Genomic DNA, 20,011 nt, shown 5'->3' with positions numbered 1-20,011 from the left:
TGCTACCTGGTGGCCTGGCAGACCTGGGGCTGGCCCTTGGCTTGACAGCATGCGGCGAGATGGGAAAGGCAGTTCATGCAGTACCTGCTCCTCACAGCTCTGCACATGGCACCCTGACCAATCCACAAACAGTGTCAACTTCCAGCCAACCGTCCGGCTGCAAAGAAACTAAGCCAGCCCCACCCCGGGTGCCTCCGAGAGGCACTCCTGGTCTTGGGGCAGCGCTCCACTGGGCATGGGACCAAAGGAGCTCGGCTGGCTTGTGCTGCATCAGAAATACCGGCAGAAGCACATGGGTAGAGGGGGAGGCTAGGAGGTGTAGGAGTTGGCTGTCTGCCTGGCTTCCACAAGGGCATTGCAAATGGTGGGGAGCATCCAGCATAACTGGCCATGTCCTGCTCCCAGCTGGTCCCTCTCCTGGCAGGCAGTTAGCTGGGAAGAGTTTCTAAACTGGAGGGGGTTCGGAGAAGAGCCAGGAGACTGATCAAAGGAAAATCTGCCTGACGGCAACCGCTACAAGGATCTCAGTTGAGTTAGTTTAACCAAGAGAAAGTTCAGGGGTGACTTGACTGCTGTCTGAATCTGTGTGGGGAACAAATAGTTACTAACAGGCTCTGCATTCCAGCAGGGAAAGGTCGAACATAATCCAATGGCTGGAAATTGAAGCTAGACAAAGTGCCCTTTCAGAGTGGAGACAGGCATACGTTTTTGATAGCCAGAGTAACCGTTGGAACAATTTGCCAACATCAGTGATGGAGAATCCACCACGAGCCTTGGTAAATTGTTCCAGTGGTTACTCTGGCTGTCAAAAACGTATGCCCTTTCTCACGGTGGATTCTCCGTGGTGGTGGTGATGATGATGATGATGATGATTGAATGAAGATGGATGCTGTTTCTGAGATGGGCTCTAGGAATGATTTTGGGGGTAGCTCTCTGGCCTGTCTCGTACAGGAGGACAGCCCAGATTGCAATGGTCCCATCTGGCCTTGGAATCAAGTAATCTAAATACCCAGCTGCAGATGGCTGCCCTACGTGGGGGCGATGGAGGCGTCCTGTTCCCCAGGCCTCCTGCTGTCTGACTCGCCTTCTCTGCCTTCCAGATGCCCAAGGGCAGCGACGCGAGCTGGGCTCAGAAGCTCTACGACAGGCACCTTCACCACAGCCCCCACTTCCAGAAGCCCAAGATGTCCACAGATGCCTTCATTGTCCACCACTTCGCGGGCAAGGTAAGAGGGCCCGGGGGGTGGGGGGACGGTCCCAAAGCACTGGAGTGCAGGAGAGGCTACAACACTTGCCCAAGGTCAGGGTCTGTCTGAGCTGGGGTGAAAATGGAGCTGGCTGGGAAGTCTGTCTTGGAGAAATCTGAACACTGAAGTTTTCTCTTCCAAACTAATGCTGTTGTATAACCGCACTGCGCTCCTTGTGGTGCCGGTTGGGAGAAGCGGGACACTCCCAAAGCAGGAGGGAACCCAGCAGACCCAGGACTGTGGCAGCATGAGCTTTGCAGCTGAATGTCACTGCAGTGCCTGCCCACTCCTGTCTGCGCTCCACTGGGGCAGGGGGCCCGGGAGGCTGGCGGCAGGGGATAGCCGCCTCCCTGTGCGCCAGGGCCCAGTGGGTCTGCAGCTGGCCCCCTCCTGCCACTCGCTCCAGGGCTGAGTGGGCTCCTAGCATGGTGATGGACTGAAAACAAAGCAGGCTTTGTTAGAGCCAGCCTGTGACTGGAGTCTGAACTCTGGCTGGGATATGCTGGAGGGGTCGTGTGCCTCCCTCAGCCCTAAATACACGGCTCTAGCAGTGTACTGGCCCCTTAAAACAGGCTCCCTGTTCTGCACTGTGCATCCTGGGACTTGTAGTTCCTACAGATCCGGTGACTTGTAGGCTTGGCACAAGGCCTGCTGGGAGAAGAAACCAGATATAAGGCACAGCATTTCTGCAGAGAGGGGAACTGCTGGTGAATGACTAGGCCTGGCCTAGAGAATCCAGTGTCTAGACGGTCTCTACACCTGTGTTGGGTGTGGCTGCAAGTGGCACTGCCTAAATGCCATGAGACACCCCCACCCTAGCTGGCACCCACTGGGAGCATCCACAGCACCCGCTGCTGATCTGCGGGAGCTTCCAGCCCCTCTGGGTTTGTTAGAGCATCCAGGGCAGGCTGGTGAGCTTTGAGCCTCGGACTCCCGGGGGCTGTTGGCTCTCAGCAGTCTGCGCTGGGGCGTTCGGCTCTAGTCCCTTCGGAGGGGGCTCTGTGGGCAGGGGCTGGACTAGACCTCTCCTGAGACCCCTTCCAGCGTGACATTTCTATGGTTCCATGTCTGTGGCCTGGTGTCACGGACTGACAGACCGTGCCCACTCTTGGCCCCGTGCGGTCCGTGGGGGGTGCCCTTTTCAGTGAGACAGCCCTTCGCGGGGATCCACTCTCTCTTGGGGTTAGGCCCCACCACCTCCTGGAGCCGCACCTCTCGGAGCCTTAGCACGTCTGTCTCTGCCGTGGGCCCCCTCAGGGAGTCCCCTCGCTCTCCACCCCTGGGGCCTCCACCCCCCCCAAAGGGGATGATGCAACCCTGTTCTCTAGCCCGGAGTGACTCTCAGCCAACGTAAAACCGGAGGGTTTATTGAGCGACTGAACACAGCACAAGAAACTCTCAAGTCCTCAGGCCTGGTCTCCCTCAGCCCAGCACATCCCAGTCCCCCCTGCATCCCAGTGGGCTCTGCCTGCCCCCTCTCTCCAGCCCAGAGCCTCCCTGCTTCCCAGATGGGCATCTGAGATCACTGGCCACAAGCGCCGCCTCTGTCCATTGTTTTCTCTCCATGTAAACAGGGTCGCCTGGGCCTCCTCTCCTCTCTTCTGTCCTCTGGCTGGAACCGGCTGGTCCGGTCACTGGGGTCCTCTCTCTACAGCCCATTGTCCTCCCACTGGCCAGAACCAGCTGCGACTCCTGAGCTGGGCCTCCGGGTCGCCAGTCGCTGGGGTGTCCATCCTCCAGGCCATTGGTTGGAGTCCCAAGTTCCCTCTCGGGTCCCTCTCCCCTCACCTTGTTAAACCAGGGACACTGAGTCCCACCCACTTGGCATGCAAACCATTGAAAAAACAAGAAAATCCCCCACTTCCTCACCCCTGGGCAGGGGGTGTTTGTCTGCGTGGGTTAAACAGAGAATTCCAGCTGCAGCCAGTATTCTCGCCGAGGGCCGGACCTGGCTAAAAACACCGACTTAAGCACAATTCTTCACCACCCCTCCTGTGTAACCGGCAGGCGAACTCCCATCCACCCCGAGCCATTCCCTGTAGGACTGCATTGGTACAAACATGGGCTGGGGCTTCTCAATGGCCCAAGAGTTTTAGGCACTCAGCTCCCCTTAGCTCTGATTCCCCACCCCCAGTACCTCTGTTCTGGAGACCTCTGAGTTGTCCCAGGAGCCCCCGAGGCTGTCCTAGCCTGGAGCTGATGAGGCCTCCTGCATGCCCTGGTTACCCACAGGTGGAGTATCAGTGCGGCGGGTTCCTGGAGAAGAACCAAGACACTGTCCATGCAGAGCTGATCGGACTCCTCCGCGCCAGCAAGGTGAGCCCACGGCCCTCCCAGCGGGGGAGGCGCTTGGCAGCAGACTCCGCAGAGGAAGGTGGTAGGCAGGTGTCACCTGAAGTCCATCCGCATCCTGTGCCGGGATGGGGGTTGTCACGTGGGTCAGAAGGGGCAGTGCTGGCGCCTTGGGGAGAAGTGCCCTGGCAAACCTGCACCCCCCCCAAGCAAACCTGGAGTGACAGTATCTCAGTATTCAAGATTTGCAAACAAAGGGATCTTGACAACATAACTGACCTGGGGGGGCACAGTGTCCTCACTGTGGATGCCAAGGTGGGGACCCACGAGCCTCCTGCCATAGGGGCAAAAGCTGCACCTACCCTGAGCCCTCTCTCCATGGGGAGGGTGGGGTGATGAGACCTGTGGTGCAGAGGCCAGATGCCAGGGGAGCGATCTAGGAAATTAGGACTAATTGGGGTCCTGTCCTATCCATGATGTCCTGAGTTGTCAGGCCCCCTCCTCTGAACACACGGTGCTGCTGCTGCTGCAAAGGCTTGTTGCAGACGGGCGGGTCAGAAAATGAAGACTCGCCTCCACCAGGGGGCACCAGACCTCTACTTCTCTCCCCCCCCCAAAAAAAACTATGCTCTGCAAACTGACCTGTAAAACAGCTGCCTGTCTAGACCGCCCCTGGCATGGGAACGGCTTGTGGGAGCTGGCTGGGAGTGGGGGTGGGGTGGGGGGATGACTCCAGGTGTCTGAACTCTCTGCTGGGGCTCCAGGCCGCTGTTGCAATGCAGGATGCTAGACACTGGGAACTGTTAGCCTGGGGCGGTGGGGAGGCCGGCAGACAAAGCAACAGTGACCTTGCTGTTAAGCTAATCGTCTGTCATTTCTCTCCCCCCCTCGTTGTCATCCCATGGACCCTGCAGAAGGTAAGTGGTACCGCGGGGTAGGAGACGCAGGCCGCTCTCCCTCAGTTGCGGCGGCTCATGGGGACCGGTGGGGGAGCCTGCAGGTTGCCAGTTCTGGCTGGACGTTTTCCTGCAGGTTTCATCACATGCCATGGAAGGGGGCAGCCCTAGGGGTGACACCCGGTGCGTTGCAATGGGGGCCCTTGACCCTGGGCTGTGGATGCTACTTAGCCCTATTGGGAGTGGGGATGAGCTGCTCCCTAAGCTGGGGGGGCCATGGGCTTGTTCGTGTCGTGCTCTGGACTGACCCCAGGCTCCGATCCGTGCGGCCTGTGACTCAGAGCCCTGTGCAGGTCAGACTCTGCCCAATGCCCCAGCTGGTGCAGAGAGCTGCCCGTGAGCGGCACTGGCACAGATGCAGGGAGGGCTGCATCCTGCCGCAGGGCCTGCCGTTCTCATGCAGCTGGCTCTGTGGCTCCCCACGGTGCTCCCCCAGCTCTGGGAGCCGGGGGGGGGGGGGCTGTGGCCACGGAGCCCCTATTGCGATAGGGCTCGGGGTTGCTGGCTGCCTGCCCCTGCTGGCCAGTAGGTGTCGCTCATGGCCTGCTGCTGGCTCTGATCCTTCTGCTCTCTCCCCACGCAGTCTGCGCTGCTCGCCGAGCTCTTCCCGGAGGAGGGGGACGGCAGCATCGCCCTACCCTCCCGCAGGTCGCATGGGTCCAGGGTGACCGTCCGCCCCGGCAGGAGGTCTCTGCCAGCTCCTGACAAGGAGCACAGGAAACCCATCTCCACCCAGGTACCCAGCAGGGCTGGCGTGTCCTATGCCTGTTCCGCCTGCTCTCCCCATGGGGGGAGGTTCAGCCCCCCCCCCCACATCACTATCCCCTTTAACACTGCACTGAGCATCCACCCCTGTGCAAACCCCGCCTGGCTTCTCAATGTGCTGAACAGATTCCTCCTCCACTCCAAGAAATCTTACCGGCCTGGCTCTGCCTTAGAAGTGCTGAGCCCCTACAAATCCTGCTGGCTTCTGGGGCCAGCCGGTGCTCAGCACAGCTGGAAATCGTGGGCCTTTGACTCCCGGGGGGGGATCTCTGCCCCTGTCAGTGAGATGCTCCAAACGCTTTCGCTGGGTGGTGGGGAGAGCTGGGCCCAAGCACCCAGACATTCCCAGACTCGGCCGCGTGCTGGAGCTGGCCTGAGCTGCAAACCACGGGCTTGGTGGGCTGGGGACTCTGGTTCCAGGCTGCTCGGAGGCTTATCAGCATCTGAATGGGGCTGCCAGGTGAGGAGGTGGCCTGGAAAGGGGCAGCTGGGTATCCAGGGGCTGCATTCAGGGGTTCCCTTCTCCCGTGGACCAGCCTTCAGCTTAGGACAATGGGTCCTGGTGCTCTCTGCTGCCCACCCAGGGTCCGGGCCCTTTGCCTATGCCCATAGAGGGCAGGGGGAAATGCAGCTCATGGGCCCCCAACCCTCCCCAGGGAATCTAGAAGCATCTTCACTCTGCTGAGGACAAGGTCAGAGCCTGCTCCCAAGCCCTGGCTCCCCACTGGGGCATCCACACCCAGACCTAAGCCTGCTCGCTCTGTCCCCCGCAGTTCAAAGCGTCGCTGCACAAGCTCATGGAGACCCTGAGCAGCACCGCGCCCCACTACGTGCGCTGCATCAAACCCAACGACCGCAAGCGGCCCTTCGAGTGAGTGCCTGGCTTTGCAATGGGGCGGGGGCTGGAGGGGGAGAGACTCCAGCTGGCTGTGCCAGGGCCAGACCTGCTGTCTGGGGAGCCTGCATCACCAAGGAACTCTTGTGAAACTAGTAGCAACGTGTTCCGTCCCCTGGAGTGGGACCGGCTCTGCAGTAGCAAAACTGGTCGCCTCCTTGGTCCAGTGCGGAGTCGGGCGACTTCCCTGTCTGGGCAACTTCCCTTGCTGTCTGGAACGGTCCTGCAGCAGGGCTGTGAGCTGCAAAACCAGCAGCCTCGTTCCCTTGGGCGCCTCTGCATGCTGTTTTGATACAGTCAGCAAGCAGGTGGCCTGCCCAGGCTTGGGCCGAGAGCAGCGGCAACCAGGTGTGCTGCATGGGGGATGGCAGATCCGAACCGCGAGCTCTAAGGAACCCTCACTCGGAGGGCGCTGACTCTGTCTCTGCTCTAGGTTTGACGCCAAGCGAGCAGTCGAGCAGCTGAGAGCCTGTGGGGTCCTGGAAACCATTCAGATCAGCGCCTCTGGCTATCCATCCAGGTACGGCCAGCCCAGGCGTTTCCTGCCTGCCCTCCTCTCTGCCGGAGCATTTGGGTCCCTGGCGCTCGCTAACGCGCCCCGTTGAGTCTGGCTTCTGTGCCCCCGCAGGTGGACATACGTGGAGTTCTTCAGCAGGTACAGGGCTCTGACGCGCCCGGAGGAGCTGATGGGCGGTGATGAGAGGCAGACCTGCCGGCTTGTCCTCGAGAGGCTGCTCAAGGTAAGAGCCCTGCAGGTGGCCGTGCCGTGGGAGAGGACCCTGAATGGGGCAGCAGGGGATTAAATTCTAGGCCCTCGCTGCTACTGCACCCAGCCTTTCCTGCCACCCCACCTGCTCCTCCGTGCCCCGCGGGGAGCTGCCTGCTGGTGCACCCGGCCGTGTGGCCTTGATAGGCCCTTCCCTCCTAGCCATGAGGTCACTATTGCAGGAAACAGGTGGTTCAAGTCCATCTGGATTGTGCCATAGCCTCAGGCTGGGGGTGTCTGGGGCCAGGCGTCACTGCCCAGTGTCCCAATGCTCCCACGGTGTCCCAGAGACGGGCAAAGGGCGCCTGGCCCAGAACCCTCTGCCCAACACAACCTGCTCCCGCGGGAAACCTCGACTCAGCCGAAACCCACCAACTTCCCCATGGAGACGGCGCTGCATCGCCCGGTGGGAGGTGTGGGCCGGGTCCCCTGTGTGCCCGGCTCCCTGGTAGGGCTGCCTCTCCTCCATGCACCAGTCTGCCTTCCTGACGAGCGGCTCGTCCTAGGAGTCTGGCCATGGATCGTGCCTCCTAGAGCAGGGGTTCCCAAACTGTGGGATGCGTGCCCCTGGGGGTACACGAGGCCTCTCTTGGGGGGCACATGGGAGAAATGGTGGATTTTATTGATTGATTTATTGCATTTTCCTAATAGGCTACTCAGACGAAGCTTTAAAACTGTGAATTTTTTGCATAAAATACAGTACATTTACTTCAAGACGTACCAGTGAGAACAGATACAGGGCGACGCTGCCGTACAAAGCCCTCCCCTCCAATCACTGTACAGCGCGGGTTCAGTTGCCCAGCAACTGTCCAGTCTGTCTGAGCTCAGAACTTAGGGTTTTTTTGGTTGTACCTGTTTGTGCTCTAACTAGATCTGTACGTAACCGTGGAAGCTGGGCCGATGGCTAAAGCCAGGCAGTGTGAAGAACACCGAGGATCCGTGATGAGAAGGGTGTGGGGATGCGGGCAGATCTGGAAGGGGATCTGCATTGAGCAACATTTGGGAGCCTCTTGTGCCCTTTGTCTATGGCAGAGGCCCCTGAACTACAACTCCCAAGAGGCATTGCAGCAGCCTTTCCAAACTGGAACATTGAGGATTTTGGCTGAAATCCTCAGGGTTTTTTTTTCCAACCAGCCCTGGGCATCTGAGCCCATGGGTGGGCCGTGTAGGCCGGGTGAGCTGCTGCCAGCTGGTGCTGACCATACTGGGCTAAGCCGGCGTTAGCTTGTCCCGTGGCCAAGCTGAGGGTCCCCGTTCTCTGGGCAGGCCAAGGCCTGTCCCGGTCTCTGCGTGCTGCGGCTTCCTTTCTGCCCAGGCCGGAGTCCGTCTGGGGATTTGTTCCCCAGCTCTGCCAGTCTGACCCTGAACAGGTGGCTTATCCTCTGGCCCGTGTCCCAGTGATACCTCCCGGTGTGCAGCTCAGTGTTGGGAGTGCTGCAGTTGGAGGGGGCGTTGGGTGTCTCAAGGGTTCATATCCCCCTCTCCCTGGGATGATCTGGATGCTGCAGCCCCCTCCTGTCAGCTGTGGGAGGAGGGTCTGTCCAGCCAGGCCCTGGCGCCACGAAGGGCCCGCACAGCGCTGCTGCTATCCGAGCCTGCAGCAAGGAGCACCCATGGCTGAGTTTGCTCCACCCCATTGTACTTGCCTGGTCATGGATCTCGCTATCCTCTCCCCACAGGACCCCAGCAAATACCAGTGCGGGAAGGGCAAGATCTTCTTCCGTGCTGGCCAGGTGGCCTTCCTGGAGGAGCTGCGTGGCAGGAGGCTGAGAGCAGCCTGCGTCGTCATTCAGAAGAGCCTTCGTTGCTGGCTGGGGAGGAGACGCTTCTTGCGTATGCGAGCTGCAGCCATCTGCCTCCAGCGCTTTTCCCGGGGCTTCCTGGCCCGGAGGTGAGAGGTGCTGCCCACGTCTGCCGGGCTGAGCCAGGCATTCATGTGGCTCTGCCTTGGCATCTGGCCCCTGGAGACCCATCTCTGGGCACCCTCAGCCCTTAGCTGCCCTGTTCCAGCGGCTGGGTGCAGCAAAGAGCCGCTGATGCAGTGTCTGGCTGGCAAACAGCATTCCCAAAGCTACAGCAGGTGGAGGCCTAGGTGGGGACCTGGAGCTAGCCACGCTCCACCCCAGAGGTGGCTGCATTTCAAAATCCCATGTCCCTACTCTGGGAGCTAGGAGAAGCTGGTGCCAGGACAGCAGCTGTGATTGGGTCTCATTTGGGGGTGAATGGAGCAGTGCCCTAGCTCTGAGCCTAGGGAGGTGGGGGGTCAGCCTCAGGACCTCATGCTGGGTCTCTGCTGTGGGGGTCTGCAGGGACTAGGGTAGACCCTGGGTCTGTGCTGCTGGGGGTTGCTCTGTCCCGGGGGGGGTGTAAGTTCTGCTGCCCTGCCCCAGTGGGCTCTGGCTTCCCATGCCCAGCGCTCGTTGCCCGTTGTGCAGGCTCGCCAGGCGCTTGAGGAGGACCAGCGCTGCTCTCACCCTGCAGAAGAACTTCAAGATGGCCCTGGCCAGGCGCTCGTACCTCCGCACCCAGGCAGCAGCGATCACCATCCAGGCCTTCGCCCGCGGCATGTTCGCCAGGCGCCTGCACCGCCAGGTACCAGCCCTGTCCGTAGCCGCGGGGTTGGGGATCCACTTGTGGCAGCAGCTTCAGAGGGGGACGTCCTGCGTGTGCTTCCAGTGCCCAGGGGCTGCAGCCCTTGGGGAAGGGGGTACTGATGGGTTACAGGAGCCCCAGGTAATGGGGGGGGGGGGGTTTGCTGGCAGGTGCATCCTGGGATCTGGAGGGAGCCCCCTTGCTTAGTACCCCTGTAGAGCAGAGATGCATCCCCCTCTCACTGCAGGCTCTTGCCACGAGGTAGAGCAGTTACCTGTTTGGCTCTGCTCCCTGGCCTGCATGTGCAGGGAGTGTGGGGCCTTACCTGGCAGCATGGGGAGGGGGTACCCGTGGGCAGCCCCCACCCCCAAACCTGCAGGCAGTGTGAGCAAGTAGTGCTGCGACTCCCCAGGCAGGTGTACCACTCTCCTGCCTGGGGGATGGGGCGCCTGGTGGCCTATTCAGGGTCTGTTGGGAGCCACCCCATCCCCACCCTCAGGAGTGACCAGGTTCCTAGCAGATATCGAAGGTGGCGCGTGCGCCTCGACTCGGGGGATGTGTCGTTGTGCTGGCTCACGTGGGCCTCGCACTGGAGCGGCCCACAGCCCCTCTGCGGGGAGCAGGCACGGGTGTAGGCAGAGTCTTAGAGCCACACCTGGCCTCACACAGGTGCCGACTTTCACTTTTCCGGCTGGGTGCTCCACCGAGTGGCCCCGCCCCCATCCCACCCCTTCTCCAAGGCCCCACCCTCTCTCCTCTCCCCCCCCAGTGTGTCCCGCCCCCGCAAGTGCCTCCTGCCCAGTGCCAAACAGCTGATTGGTGGGTGCTCCAGCCCCAGAGCGCCCACAGTTAGGCCAGGCATCAGCACTGACTATCTCCTGGGTGTCCTCAGAGGCCAGCAGGCTGCCCGCAGCACTTGAGGCTGCCAAGTGGAAAGGCAGAAACCCACAGAACCAAATTAGAGCTGGGGGGCGAAGGGGGAGGAATTGGATGCCTGGCTCTGGTCTTGTCCTGGAGTCCAGGCTTGGATCTGATCCCAGCCAACCGCTCCCTTGTGAGATAGGTGTGTGTGTGGGGGGGGGGACAGCATGGTTCTGGAACTGCCTTGGAGTAATAGTACTAAATACCCCCACGCTGGAAAAATTATTCCAGCACCAGTCTCTAGCAACCCTTCTCTCTTCTCTTCTCCCCTCCCCCCCCGCTCTGTTGCAACTGTTCTATCCTGCACCTATGTCCCCTCGTCTGCTCCTAAGCGCTCTTCGGGGGCCACCGAGTGCCTCATTCCAGTAAGACCATGTGGGTAAACCCTCTGGTCGCAAAGCAGGGCTCCTATTCTCCCAGGCATCCTTGGCGTGAGAGGCAGGGGGTGCAGCGTTGTCCCTAACTAGCGTGTTCTTGGATCCCTTGTGGTTGCTCTTTGTGCAAGGACGTAGCTGCTGGTGCCTGGTGCTCTGGCCGAGTTTCTGCCCGAAAGCAATGGGTGTTGCCCTAAACCGTGCCTGCTCTGTCCCCAGATGGTGGCAAGCCAGAAAGCTGTTGTGATCCAGAGCGCGGTGAGGGGCTGGCTGGCTCGCACCAAGTACCTTCAGGTGCGCAGGTCGGTGGTCTATCTGCAGTGCTGCTGCCGGCGCATGCGGGCTCGCAGGGAGCTGAGACGGCTCCGGATCGAGGCGAAGTCGGTGGAGCGCTACAAACAGCTCAACAAAGGCATGGAGATCAAAGTGATGCAGCTGCAGTGCAAAGTGGATGAGCAGGTGGGTGGGTCGGCTCCTCCTGCTGCCCCAGCGCTACAGGGGGATTCCTGGGCCTCTAGCGTTGGGATGAGCCTTAAAGCCAAGGTGCTGACTGCTCATGGGCATGTTTGCGAGAGTCCTGGGGAACTGCGTTCTGCCTTGCTAAGTTCCCCTAGCAGTCTACGTTGGATCGTCGTCTCCTCCTCAACGTTCCTGTGAGTTGTTAAGCAGTAGCCATGCTCCACTCCAGAGGTGGCTGCATTTCACTCCCTTAATGATGCTGTACAATCTCCGATCCGTCTCTGCATGTTCTTGAAGCATACACTCTGTGCTGAGAAAAGGTGCCTGGGGGAAACGCCACTCTACCCTTCTCCTGGGAAGCACTGTCCATTAGTGCAGCCAGACTTCGGTTCTTTTCCGTCCCAACAGTACCTGACTTCCTGCTAGTCCCTGGAGACTTGGATCGGGCTCTTCTGGCAGAGCAGGATCCTGGACGTCTTGGCTCAGGACAGATTTCTAGTTCTGAACCCACCTAACTTCCTACGGTTCAGCCCTTGGGCGGATAGTGGAAAGCGAAGGTGTGGGGAGTGAGGCGGAGCAGCTGGCTTTGTAGGGCTGGAGGAAGGCTGCAAGCGGCAGCGGCTTTCCCTGCTCTGGTCTCCTCTCGGGTATTTCATGGGGCGCCTCGGGGACTGAGTGGGCACCATGTGCTCATGCCCTGGCAGCCTTCGAACCTCTCTTCTCCCCACCCCTCTCCCGCATGATCCAGCGGATGCCACTTGTGTAATTTCCTTGCGGTGCCTATTGTCTGCCCCCTCCCCCGCCCAGCAGCGTCTCTGGCTCTGCTCGTGCCCGGCATGCCGTGTTCTGTCGCTGAATATTTACCAGCGGGCGCTGCCATCTGTCTGCCTCCTGTGTCTCGTGGTTTGCTCTCTGCTGGGGAGGGGCTTCTTTAAATCGAACCTGCGTCCCTGACGCTCTCTGGCCTATGGGGTAAACCCCATCTTGCTGCTCTGGGGTGGATCGGGCGGCCTGGAGAGCGGGCGTAGGGGCAAAGGGGACTTGGGAAAAGCCAGGCACTCTTGGGCCAAACACCTCCGGGGTGGGGCGGGGCAGCGGCCCAGGATCTCTGACAAAGGCTGGCCCCAGGGGGGTTCCTCTGAGCTGTGCAGAGCCTGGGAACAGAAGGTGGCCCAGTGCCAAGGAGCAGGCAGGCCAGGCCCAAGGCAAGGAAAGACCGGCCTGTACGCCAGGGCTGGTAAAGCAGGAAACTGAGTCAGGACTTCTGGGTTCCATTCTCAGCCCTGACACCGAAGTGGTGGGCCTTGGGGAAGGCATGCCTCCTCCCGTGCCTCAGTTTCCCCAGCAGTGTTCTGGGGCTGACCCCGCTCGGGTTGGGGGAGGCACTGTGGATAGCACTTCACTTCCGGGGAGCTGTTCGGCTTTGCGGGGGATGATGGGGCAGCCTGGCGGGATGAGGCCGAGGCAGCTTCTCTGGATTTCCCCCCCTCCCGGTTCCCCGCTGTTTAATGCTCAGATAGGAATCACCCAGTTCCTCCCCTGGGACCCTGCAGGCCTGAAACGGCTCTTGACTGCTGCCCCCCCACAGGCCAGGGAGAACCGGAGCCTCTCGGAGCAGCTGTCGGCACTGAGAGCCTCCCACAGCGAGGAGGTGGAGCGGCTGCGCGGCGAGCTGCGGGGGCTGCGGGAGGACAAGGCGCAGGAGACGCGCATCCGGGAGCTGCAGGAGCAGCTGCAGCGCGTGGAGTCGGAGAAGAGCCGCTCGGAAGGCAGGCTGGGCCAGGAGATGGAGGAGCTGAAACAGGTGCGGGGCAGAGGCAGGGGTGACCCTTGGCTGTCCGGCTAGCGGGCAGCCAGCAATAACACTGACGGGAGTTAAACGTCCCTTCCTTAGACCTGGTCCCAAAGAGCAACGATCCCCACCCCCGTGGTTAATGGGTGTGACTCAAACCCAGCACTGAGCATATGGGGCAGCTCCAATAGCTGGCAGCAGTAGTAGGCTGGTTATCCTCTCTGGCTCAGCCATGAGAGGGGGAGGTGACGCGAGCGTGCTCCTTGCTAGTGTTGCAAAGCTCTGGTGACTTAACAAGCTAGTCTATACGTAGACTTGGCAGGAGTCGATTTTTTTTTTTTATCGGTAAATGTCGACCACCATAAATATCCCTGTACGCGCAAACCATCAAATACGTCCGTCGATATTCGAAATGTAGACGGCCAGAACCGCTGCTTGACATTAACCTTCTGAAAGCAAACCCGGATTGTTTTGTATATCTGACGTAAAGTTGACGATCGGGTTCAAGTTGTAAAGCTTTAACTCTCGGGGTCTCCACATTGTCGGATCCCCTCCCTGCCACCGAAGTTCCCACAACTGAAAATTTTGAATAAAAAATTGAAGCAAACACTTAAATCCTTGATGCTGCCCATCAGAAGTAAAACTGTCAATAAATCTCCCACGCAGGGGCCTGGCTACTCTCCAGGCCTCCTGGCTGGTGGGGTAGAGGAAGGACCGGCCCTGCAGCCTGTGATGGCCCCATGTGAAAAAGCCTGCCTGGCCTCTGACCCCCTAGAGCAGGTCCTCTCGCCCCATAGCTCTGGACTGCTGTCAGGGTCTGGCCCCACCGCCCATCTCTCTCTCACCCGCCAGCGCCTGACTGAGATAGAAGCCATGAAATCCAATCTGAAGGAAGAGAAGGACGCTCTAAACCAGCGGATCATGGAGCAGTCGCAGGAGCTGGAAGGTAAACTCTGCCCTGCCCCTCCAGTCCCCAGCAGGAATCGGCTGGGGGCTGAATTCTATGGAAGCCCAGCGAGAGGCTCCGGCTGTGCTCACCCGGGCAGCCCAGCTCTGTCGGCAGGGTGAGGCTGGCCCAAAACTAGGTGGGCTGGTTACTGCCAGTCACGGCCCCAGCTCTGTGCCCAGCCTCGTCCCAGAGGCGAGGTCTAGTGTGGCCTGAGCCTGCCCGCCCTGGTGGCTGAATCCATGGGCCCGCTGGTCATGCGGCTAAGTTCCCAGCTCTCTCCTGCTAGGCCTCCAAGCCGGGGGAGAGGTTTTCCAGGGGCAGCGCAGCATTGGAGCTCCCCTGCCTAAGCCTGAAGGGGAACCAGCCCCCCCCCCCCCCAGGTGCTGGAGGCTGGGCTCCTGCACAGGGTGGTCACTGGGCGGGGAGCAGAGCCCATCCCAGGTCCAGGCCTGCAGGCAAACGTTGCCGTCTCTGCTCTCCTCCTCCCCGCCCCCTGCAGACCAGCTGCGCCGGCGCGTGGCGGCGGAGAGCCAGGAGCTGCTGTGCCAGCTGGAGGGGGAGAGGGCTCGCTACCAGAACCTGGTGAAAGAGTGCGCCCGCCTGGAGCAGTGCTGCGAGAACCTGCAGGACGAGGTGGCCTTCCACAAGGTGAGCAGTGCAGGCTGGGCTGATACCCCGGGGAGCCAGGCGAGGGGTCACAGGAAAGCTCTTGCTGAAGGATTCTCACATGGAGGCCAGACGGGCAGGACCGGATAGGTGGGCAAGGAGCCTGGCGGCGGGTGCCTTGCTGGTCTGTGCTGTGTCCACTCAGTCCCAGGGCTCGGCCGTGGCTCTGCAAAGCGCCCTGGAGGTGGCCCTAGGGTCGCTCTGTGTTCAGATCCGTGCCCTGCCGCTGAGAACAGATCCGCACCATCGGCACAAAGCTGGCTGGGCTTCCGAAACGGCGCGGAGCCCAAATCCCAGTGACTCCACGTGGTGTCTGGCCCCCAGACACCGCCAGCTCTCTGGGAAAGTCCCAGCCCGAAGCTAATGTCACAGCTGCACCATCCACTTCTGCCCTGCTCCCCTGGAGATCAGAGGGAAACATCTCTCCGGTTCCCATGGCGGGACTCCCAGGCAGGCAGCACATCCACTGGAGGACAGAGGCACCCCGCCCTGTATCCGTCACCACTGGGCTAGGGAGCGGTAGCACGTGCCCACTCCAAGCTATTGATGTATGGTCTGAGCTGTCTCCCCTGCCTAGTTCTCCCCATGCTGATCCTGCTGCCCATGCCCTAGCCCCCCTGTAACAAGGACTGGAACTTCAGCCACCGTATAACGCACCCTTGTACCTTTCCTCCCCGCTCCAGCGAACCCCCAGCCTCCAAAGGTCCCCTTCATCTGACAGCATCCTGGACTCTGAATGCAGCTACCAGTCGTCTCTGTCGACGGCGCCGTCCCGGGATGATGCCGACCAGCAGAGCGAGGTGAGACGCTTTCACATCAAGCAACTGGCTTTGGTGCATGGCTCTGCTGCCCTGACTCCGGGTGGGAAGCCGAGCGTCTGAGCTCTGGAACGAGCCGTACTGTGGTTTGCATTGCCCTGGGCAGGGAGCGGGGGAAGTCCTTTCTTCAGAACTGGCCAGCTGCCTGAGACCAGATGTTCCCCCTCTCGTCCGTGCCCCCCAGAATCCTGTCTGATCCCTGCTCCGGATCAGCCCAGCGTGGCTGCAAACTGCAGCCCGAGAGTCCGGTGCCTCACTCGCCCTTTAGTAAGAACAGCGTCCCCGAGCATGCCCTCCAGCCCTTTGCCCCTCGGTGGTGGCAGCGGCACCCAGCTGCCAGTCCCATTGGCACCAAACTCGGGCCAGGAATCGTAGCCAGGCCCTTCTGACTGGGTGGGCTGCGCTGGTGATCTCGTTGGTTCAGCCCAGTTAGTGGCTGCAAAGCCGTGGCCTTTGACTGGCACCTGTCGCACAGAGCTCCGTGCGCTTCCTGTGGCGGAAACCTCCCCTCCCGTGTGAGGTCTCGTCAGTAGGGAACTGCCCAAGCTCGCAGCTTGGTGGCAGAGCCAGGACTAAACCCTGGCGTCCACTCCCCTGTGCTGCCTCCCGGCAGACGTGCCCAGCGTTCCCGTGTGTGCAACTGGGCTAACCAGGCCGACCTGTCCTGCCATCCCACGGTCCGATGCCAGGCGTGCCCTTTCTGCTCACTCCTGGAGGATGCCAATGGGCTGTGGGTTAGTGCAGAGCTTGGCGTCAGGAGCCACCTGTCCAGTACTGGGCCATCTGGCTGCCTGAGTGGGGCTCGGTGTCCAGCGTCCAACACACCAGGGATGGTACTTGAATGCATCTCCTCGCTTCCTTCTCCACCTGCGCCTTCCTCCCCACAGTCCCCATCTCAGCCCCTGGACCAGGAGAGGGGCCGCTGGAGGCAGCGGCACGGGTGGAGGAGGATCAGATCCGACAGCCCTCCCTCCTCGCTGGACGACGATGATGGCCAGGACCCCTACGAGAAGGCTTATCTCCTCCTCCTGGGGCAGCTCAATGTGGTCACAGAGGACCTGGCCAGGACCCGCGAGGAGCTGCGCAGGGCCAAGGTTCAGCTGGCTCACGAGAGGAAGCCATTTGAGATCTTCAAGCGCCGGGTGAGAGTCTCACCCATCCTGTCCCTCGCTGCCGCAGTTTTTGGGGGTGGGGAGGGGCCTGCTGCCTGAATGGCCGGGTTCAGTCTCCCCCTTCTCCCCAGCAGAACATTGCAGAGATCCTGGGGTTGAACAAGAGCCCGGAGAAGATGACCGAGGATGACTCGATGATGGAGGAAGACTTGAAATATGCATATGATGCCGTCCGGGTTTCCAATAAGTGAGTCTGTTTACAGACCTGTTTCCCCTGCTCAGTGTCTCGGCCATGTCTGGGTTTTCCATAATGCTGCAGTGGGAGGCTTAATAACCACCCCGGGGGCACGCCCTCGAGTGGCAGATGGCCCTGGGGGAGCAGCAGGCTGTCTGAGGTTGCAGGGACGCATTTTGTGGTGGAGAGGCGAGACGGGGTTTGGGTGGCAAGAGCCAGGTCAGAGCGCTGACGGTGGGAAATGCGTGATTCAGAGTGTGGCGATTTCAAAACATTCCAGAGTCAAGTCTTCTGGGTTCTATTCCAATCTCGGCCTTTGACTTAAGCAAGCTGCTTCAACCCCTGCTTCAGTTTCCCTTGCTGTAAAATGGGGGAAACTTGCCTGTCTCACCCACGGAGGGGCATAGAGATTTGTGAGGCCTCCCCAACCTCCTGCCTGGCGAGCCAATCGCTGGCACCTCCGTGTTATTGCCTTTCCTTGCAGGCTACTCGAGAGCCAGCTGCAGGAGCAGCAGCAGCAGCACGAGCAGGAGCTGGAAGGTCTCCGCCTGGACGTCTGCTCCCTGAAGCGGTTGAGCAAGCAGCAGCAGAGCCTCATCCAGGACCTGCAACTGCATCAGGAGGGAGACGGGCTCCAGCACCAGATCGTCCAGCTGAAGAGAGAGAACCTGGTAAAGGGGGAGTGGGCCTGTTGGGCTGGTGGGAGCATTGCATGGCTGAGCATGCAGTTAAAGGCTCGCTACGTGGCCAGGCTAGGGCTGGTGCTGTGAGAAGGCTGATTGCTGGGTAAACGCCCTGGTGGAGCACACCCCCCCCCCCCCCCGCCTCCCCATGCTGGCTCGTCGAGGGCGCATTGCATGCTGGGACTTGGGCTCCTTGAAGGGGCCATGTGCCTATCCGAGACGACAGTAGCTGGGGCAGCATTCTGGCCACCTGCTTTTCATCGGCTGCAAGGCTGTCCCAAAGAGGTCTTGCTGCTGGCTGGGCGGGTGTATTGGAAAGAGAGCCCCCCCCCCAAAGCACCGGGTGAGGCTGGGGGTCAAGTCTCTGGACTATCCTTTCCCCTTGTGCTCCCCAGGATCTGGCGGGGCACCTGGAGAGGCAGGAGAAGAGCACGCTCAAGCTTCGGAAGCAGCTGAAAACCTCCGTGAAGCAAATCCAGGATCTCACAGGCAGGTGCCTCCTGGGACTGGACCAGCTGGGGGGGCGAATGTCCTTTGGGGGGTTCTGCTCCCGACCGCAGCCCCCAGCCTGGCTTCAAGCAGAACTGCGGCTCTGCCTCCTCACCGCCGGAGCAGTGGGGGCTGGTGGGAGGGGCCTGAGCTCTCGTTCAGATGGCGAGGGGCCCCGGGCCTGGTCATGGCACTGCCAAGCCCTGAGCTCGAGGGCACGGGCCCCAGCTCAATGAGACCCGCTATGCCAACGAAGGCAGCAGGGCAGAGGTGACCATCCACGCACCAAGCGCTCTGCTAATGCCAGTTTCAATGACACCCCCCACCCTTACCTGCCACGGGGCGTCGCTACCCGTCTGCATGAGAGCGGCTTTGCAGCCAGGAAGCGGAAACGAGCCTCTCGCTGACGGATGACCTACCAAAAGGGCTTTTCTTAGCCGCTATTCTGGGCTCGCCTTGTCTCCTAATAGCAAAGCTCCCACACAGTCCTTAACCTCCGTGCTTTGGGCTGTGCTCCCTGAGAGTCCCCCGCTGAGCACAGCTGCCAACCCCAGAGCAGTGCTAGCAATGCCTGATGAATTGCAGAGTCCGACTACTCTGATTCAGTGTCCCCTTCACTATTGTGGGGTTCAGAGCGGCAAGCACCCCCCTACTAGATCTGGCCTACCCCAGAGCGGGCTGAGCAGGGAGCTTTGCAGAACTGGGGGTGCTGGAGAGGGAGGTGCGGGCAGCTGATGAAAGCTGGTGGGTGCCACGAGATATTGGACATTCACAGATTAACCCTTCACTTGCTTGCCTCTTAATTCGCCAACGGCAGCTTTACAGGGCTGCCTGGCAGCATCCATCCGGTTCACTCTCAACCCAGTGGGACCGATTCCATCCCTCCAGCTGGCCCGAGCAACCTCTAGTTCTAGTATCCCTCTGCCTGGGGCCAGCTTTCCTGGCAGGAGTTCCCCAGGCAGGGTGCGGGCAGAGGTGGGCCGCCCAGTCCCTGCCCCACTTGGGAGTCAGGTTACATGGCCCCAGAGCATCCGCTTGGAGCCGACTCTAATGTTCTTACTCCTTCCCCTGTGCAGCAAGCAGAGAGGCCCAGTTGCTGGAGCAGAAGGTGAAGGTGGAAGAGATGGAAAGGCCCCTTGATAATGCCTTCGAGGGCATGTTGGGGTGCAAAGCAGAGGATGAAGGGCGCCTCATCAGGACCGTCATCACAGGTGGGGGGCTGGAGGCCCACGGGGAGTTGGGGCTGATGGTCTGTCTACACAGCAGTGCAAGTCCTGGCTCAAGCCAACCCCCCCTTGTGTCCACACAGATTGTGTTCCCCATTGGCTCAAACCTCAGGGCCCAGGACCCTGCAGAGCCGGAGAGGCCGGGACTCTCCTATCCCCAGTGGCTTGCGTCTAACAGACAGACGTCCTCGGGGCCTGTCGCGCTAGAGCAACAGCAAGAGGCAGGGGTGATGCTGAGCAGCATATGCCGAGGCATCAATCCCGTCACGCGCGCCCGCAGCCATGTGGTGCCAGTCTCCCTGCCGCAGCGGGAACACGGCATGCAGAAAGGCTCGTGGGAAGGCGCTCACAGAGCAGCACGCTGGGACTGATGTGAGGAAAGATGAAGTGTGGATTGCTTGGCGGGATGACCACTGGGGAGGGAGGTGCCCGAATAGAATCTGCACTAGGAGAGGTAGAAAATGGCTCTGGAGCTGGGAAAACGGCAAGGTGCAAAATCGCTCGATGGAAAATGGGGGCAAACTTCCCCTTTCTGAGCCCCTCCCGGGGAAGGATCCCTGGGCAGGTGCTTTAGGGCATTGGGCTTCCCAAGTTGCTCCAGAGCTTCCACATTGTGCACGCCTTTCTAACCATGCTGACATCTCACGAGGAGCATGGCCCGTACAGAACTTCACTAAGCTTCTCTGCTACGTCGCCCTCCACTGCAGCTCCCCTTTCCACCCGAACACCCCGCACGCCTCGTCCCATTCATCCCAGCCTCCCCGGATGCTTTTT

General features: G+C 60.7%; 1 protein-coding gene across 1 annotated transcript in view; it reads left to right on the top strand.

Annotated features, from left to right (window-relative positions):
• Nucleotides 1-20,011, top strand: part of LOC135894217 (unconventional myosin-Vb-like) — a 47,704-nt gene that overhangs the window by 18,581 nt on the left and 9,112 nt on the right. The window contains exons 12-30 of the mRNA XM_065422276.1: nt 1,101-1,226; nt 3,480-3,563; nt 4,454-4,456; nt 5,079-5,231; nt 6,034-6,131; nt 6,589-6,675; nt 6,784-6,895; nt 8,601-8,812; nt 9,357-9,513; nt 11,028-11,267; nt 12,856-13,071; nt 13,912-14,005; nt 14,508-14,656; nt 15,358-15,474; nt 16,380-16,634; nt 16,739-16,851; nt 17,324-17,510; nt 17,918-18,015; nt 19,092-19,222. Coding sequence (XP_065278348.1) covers nt 1,101-1,226; nt 3,480-3,563; nt 4,454-4,456; nt 5,079-5,231; nt 6,034-6,131; nt 6,589-6,675; nt 6,784-6,895; nt 8,601-8,812; nt 9,357-9,513; nt 11,028-11,267; nt 12,856-13,071; nt 13,912-14,005; nt 14,508-14,656; nt 15,358-15,474; nt 16,380-16,634; nt 16,739-16,851; nt 17,324-17,510; nt 17,918-18,015; nt 19,092-19,222 — 2,632 coding nt within the window. The remainder of the gene's footprint in view (nt 1-1,100; nt 1,227-3,479; nt 3,564-4,453; nt 4,457-5,078; nt 5,232-6,033; nt 6,132-6,588; nt 6,676-6,783; nt 6,896-8,600; nt 8,813-9,356; nt 9,514-11,027; nt 11,268-12,855; nt 13,072-13,911; nt 14,006-14,507; nt 14,657-15,357; nt 15,475-16,379; nt 16,635-16,738; nt 16,852-17,323; nt 17,511-17,917; nt 18,016-19,091; nt 19,223-20,011) is intronic.

The sequence above is a fragment of the Emys orbicularis genome, chromosome 24 (assembly GCF_028017835.1).
Source record: "Emys orbicularis isolate rEmyOrb1 chromosome 24, rEmyOrb1.hap1, whole genome shotgun sequence".
Lineage (NCBI taxonomy): Eukaryota > Metazoa > Chordata > Testudines > Emydidae > Emys > Emys orbicularis.
The sequence above is the reverse complement of the archived record's forward strand: the minus strand, read 5'-3'. Positions and strand labels throughout refer to the sequence as shown.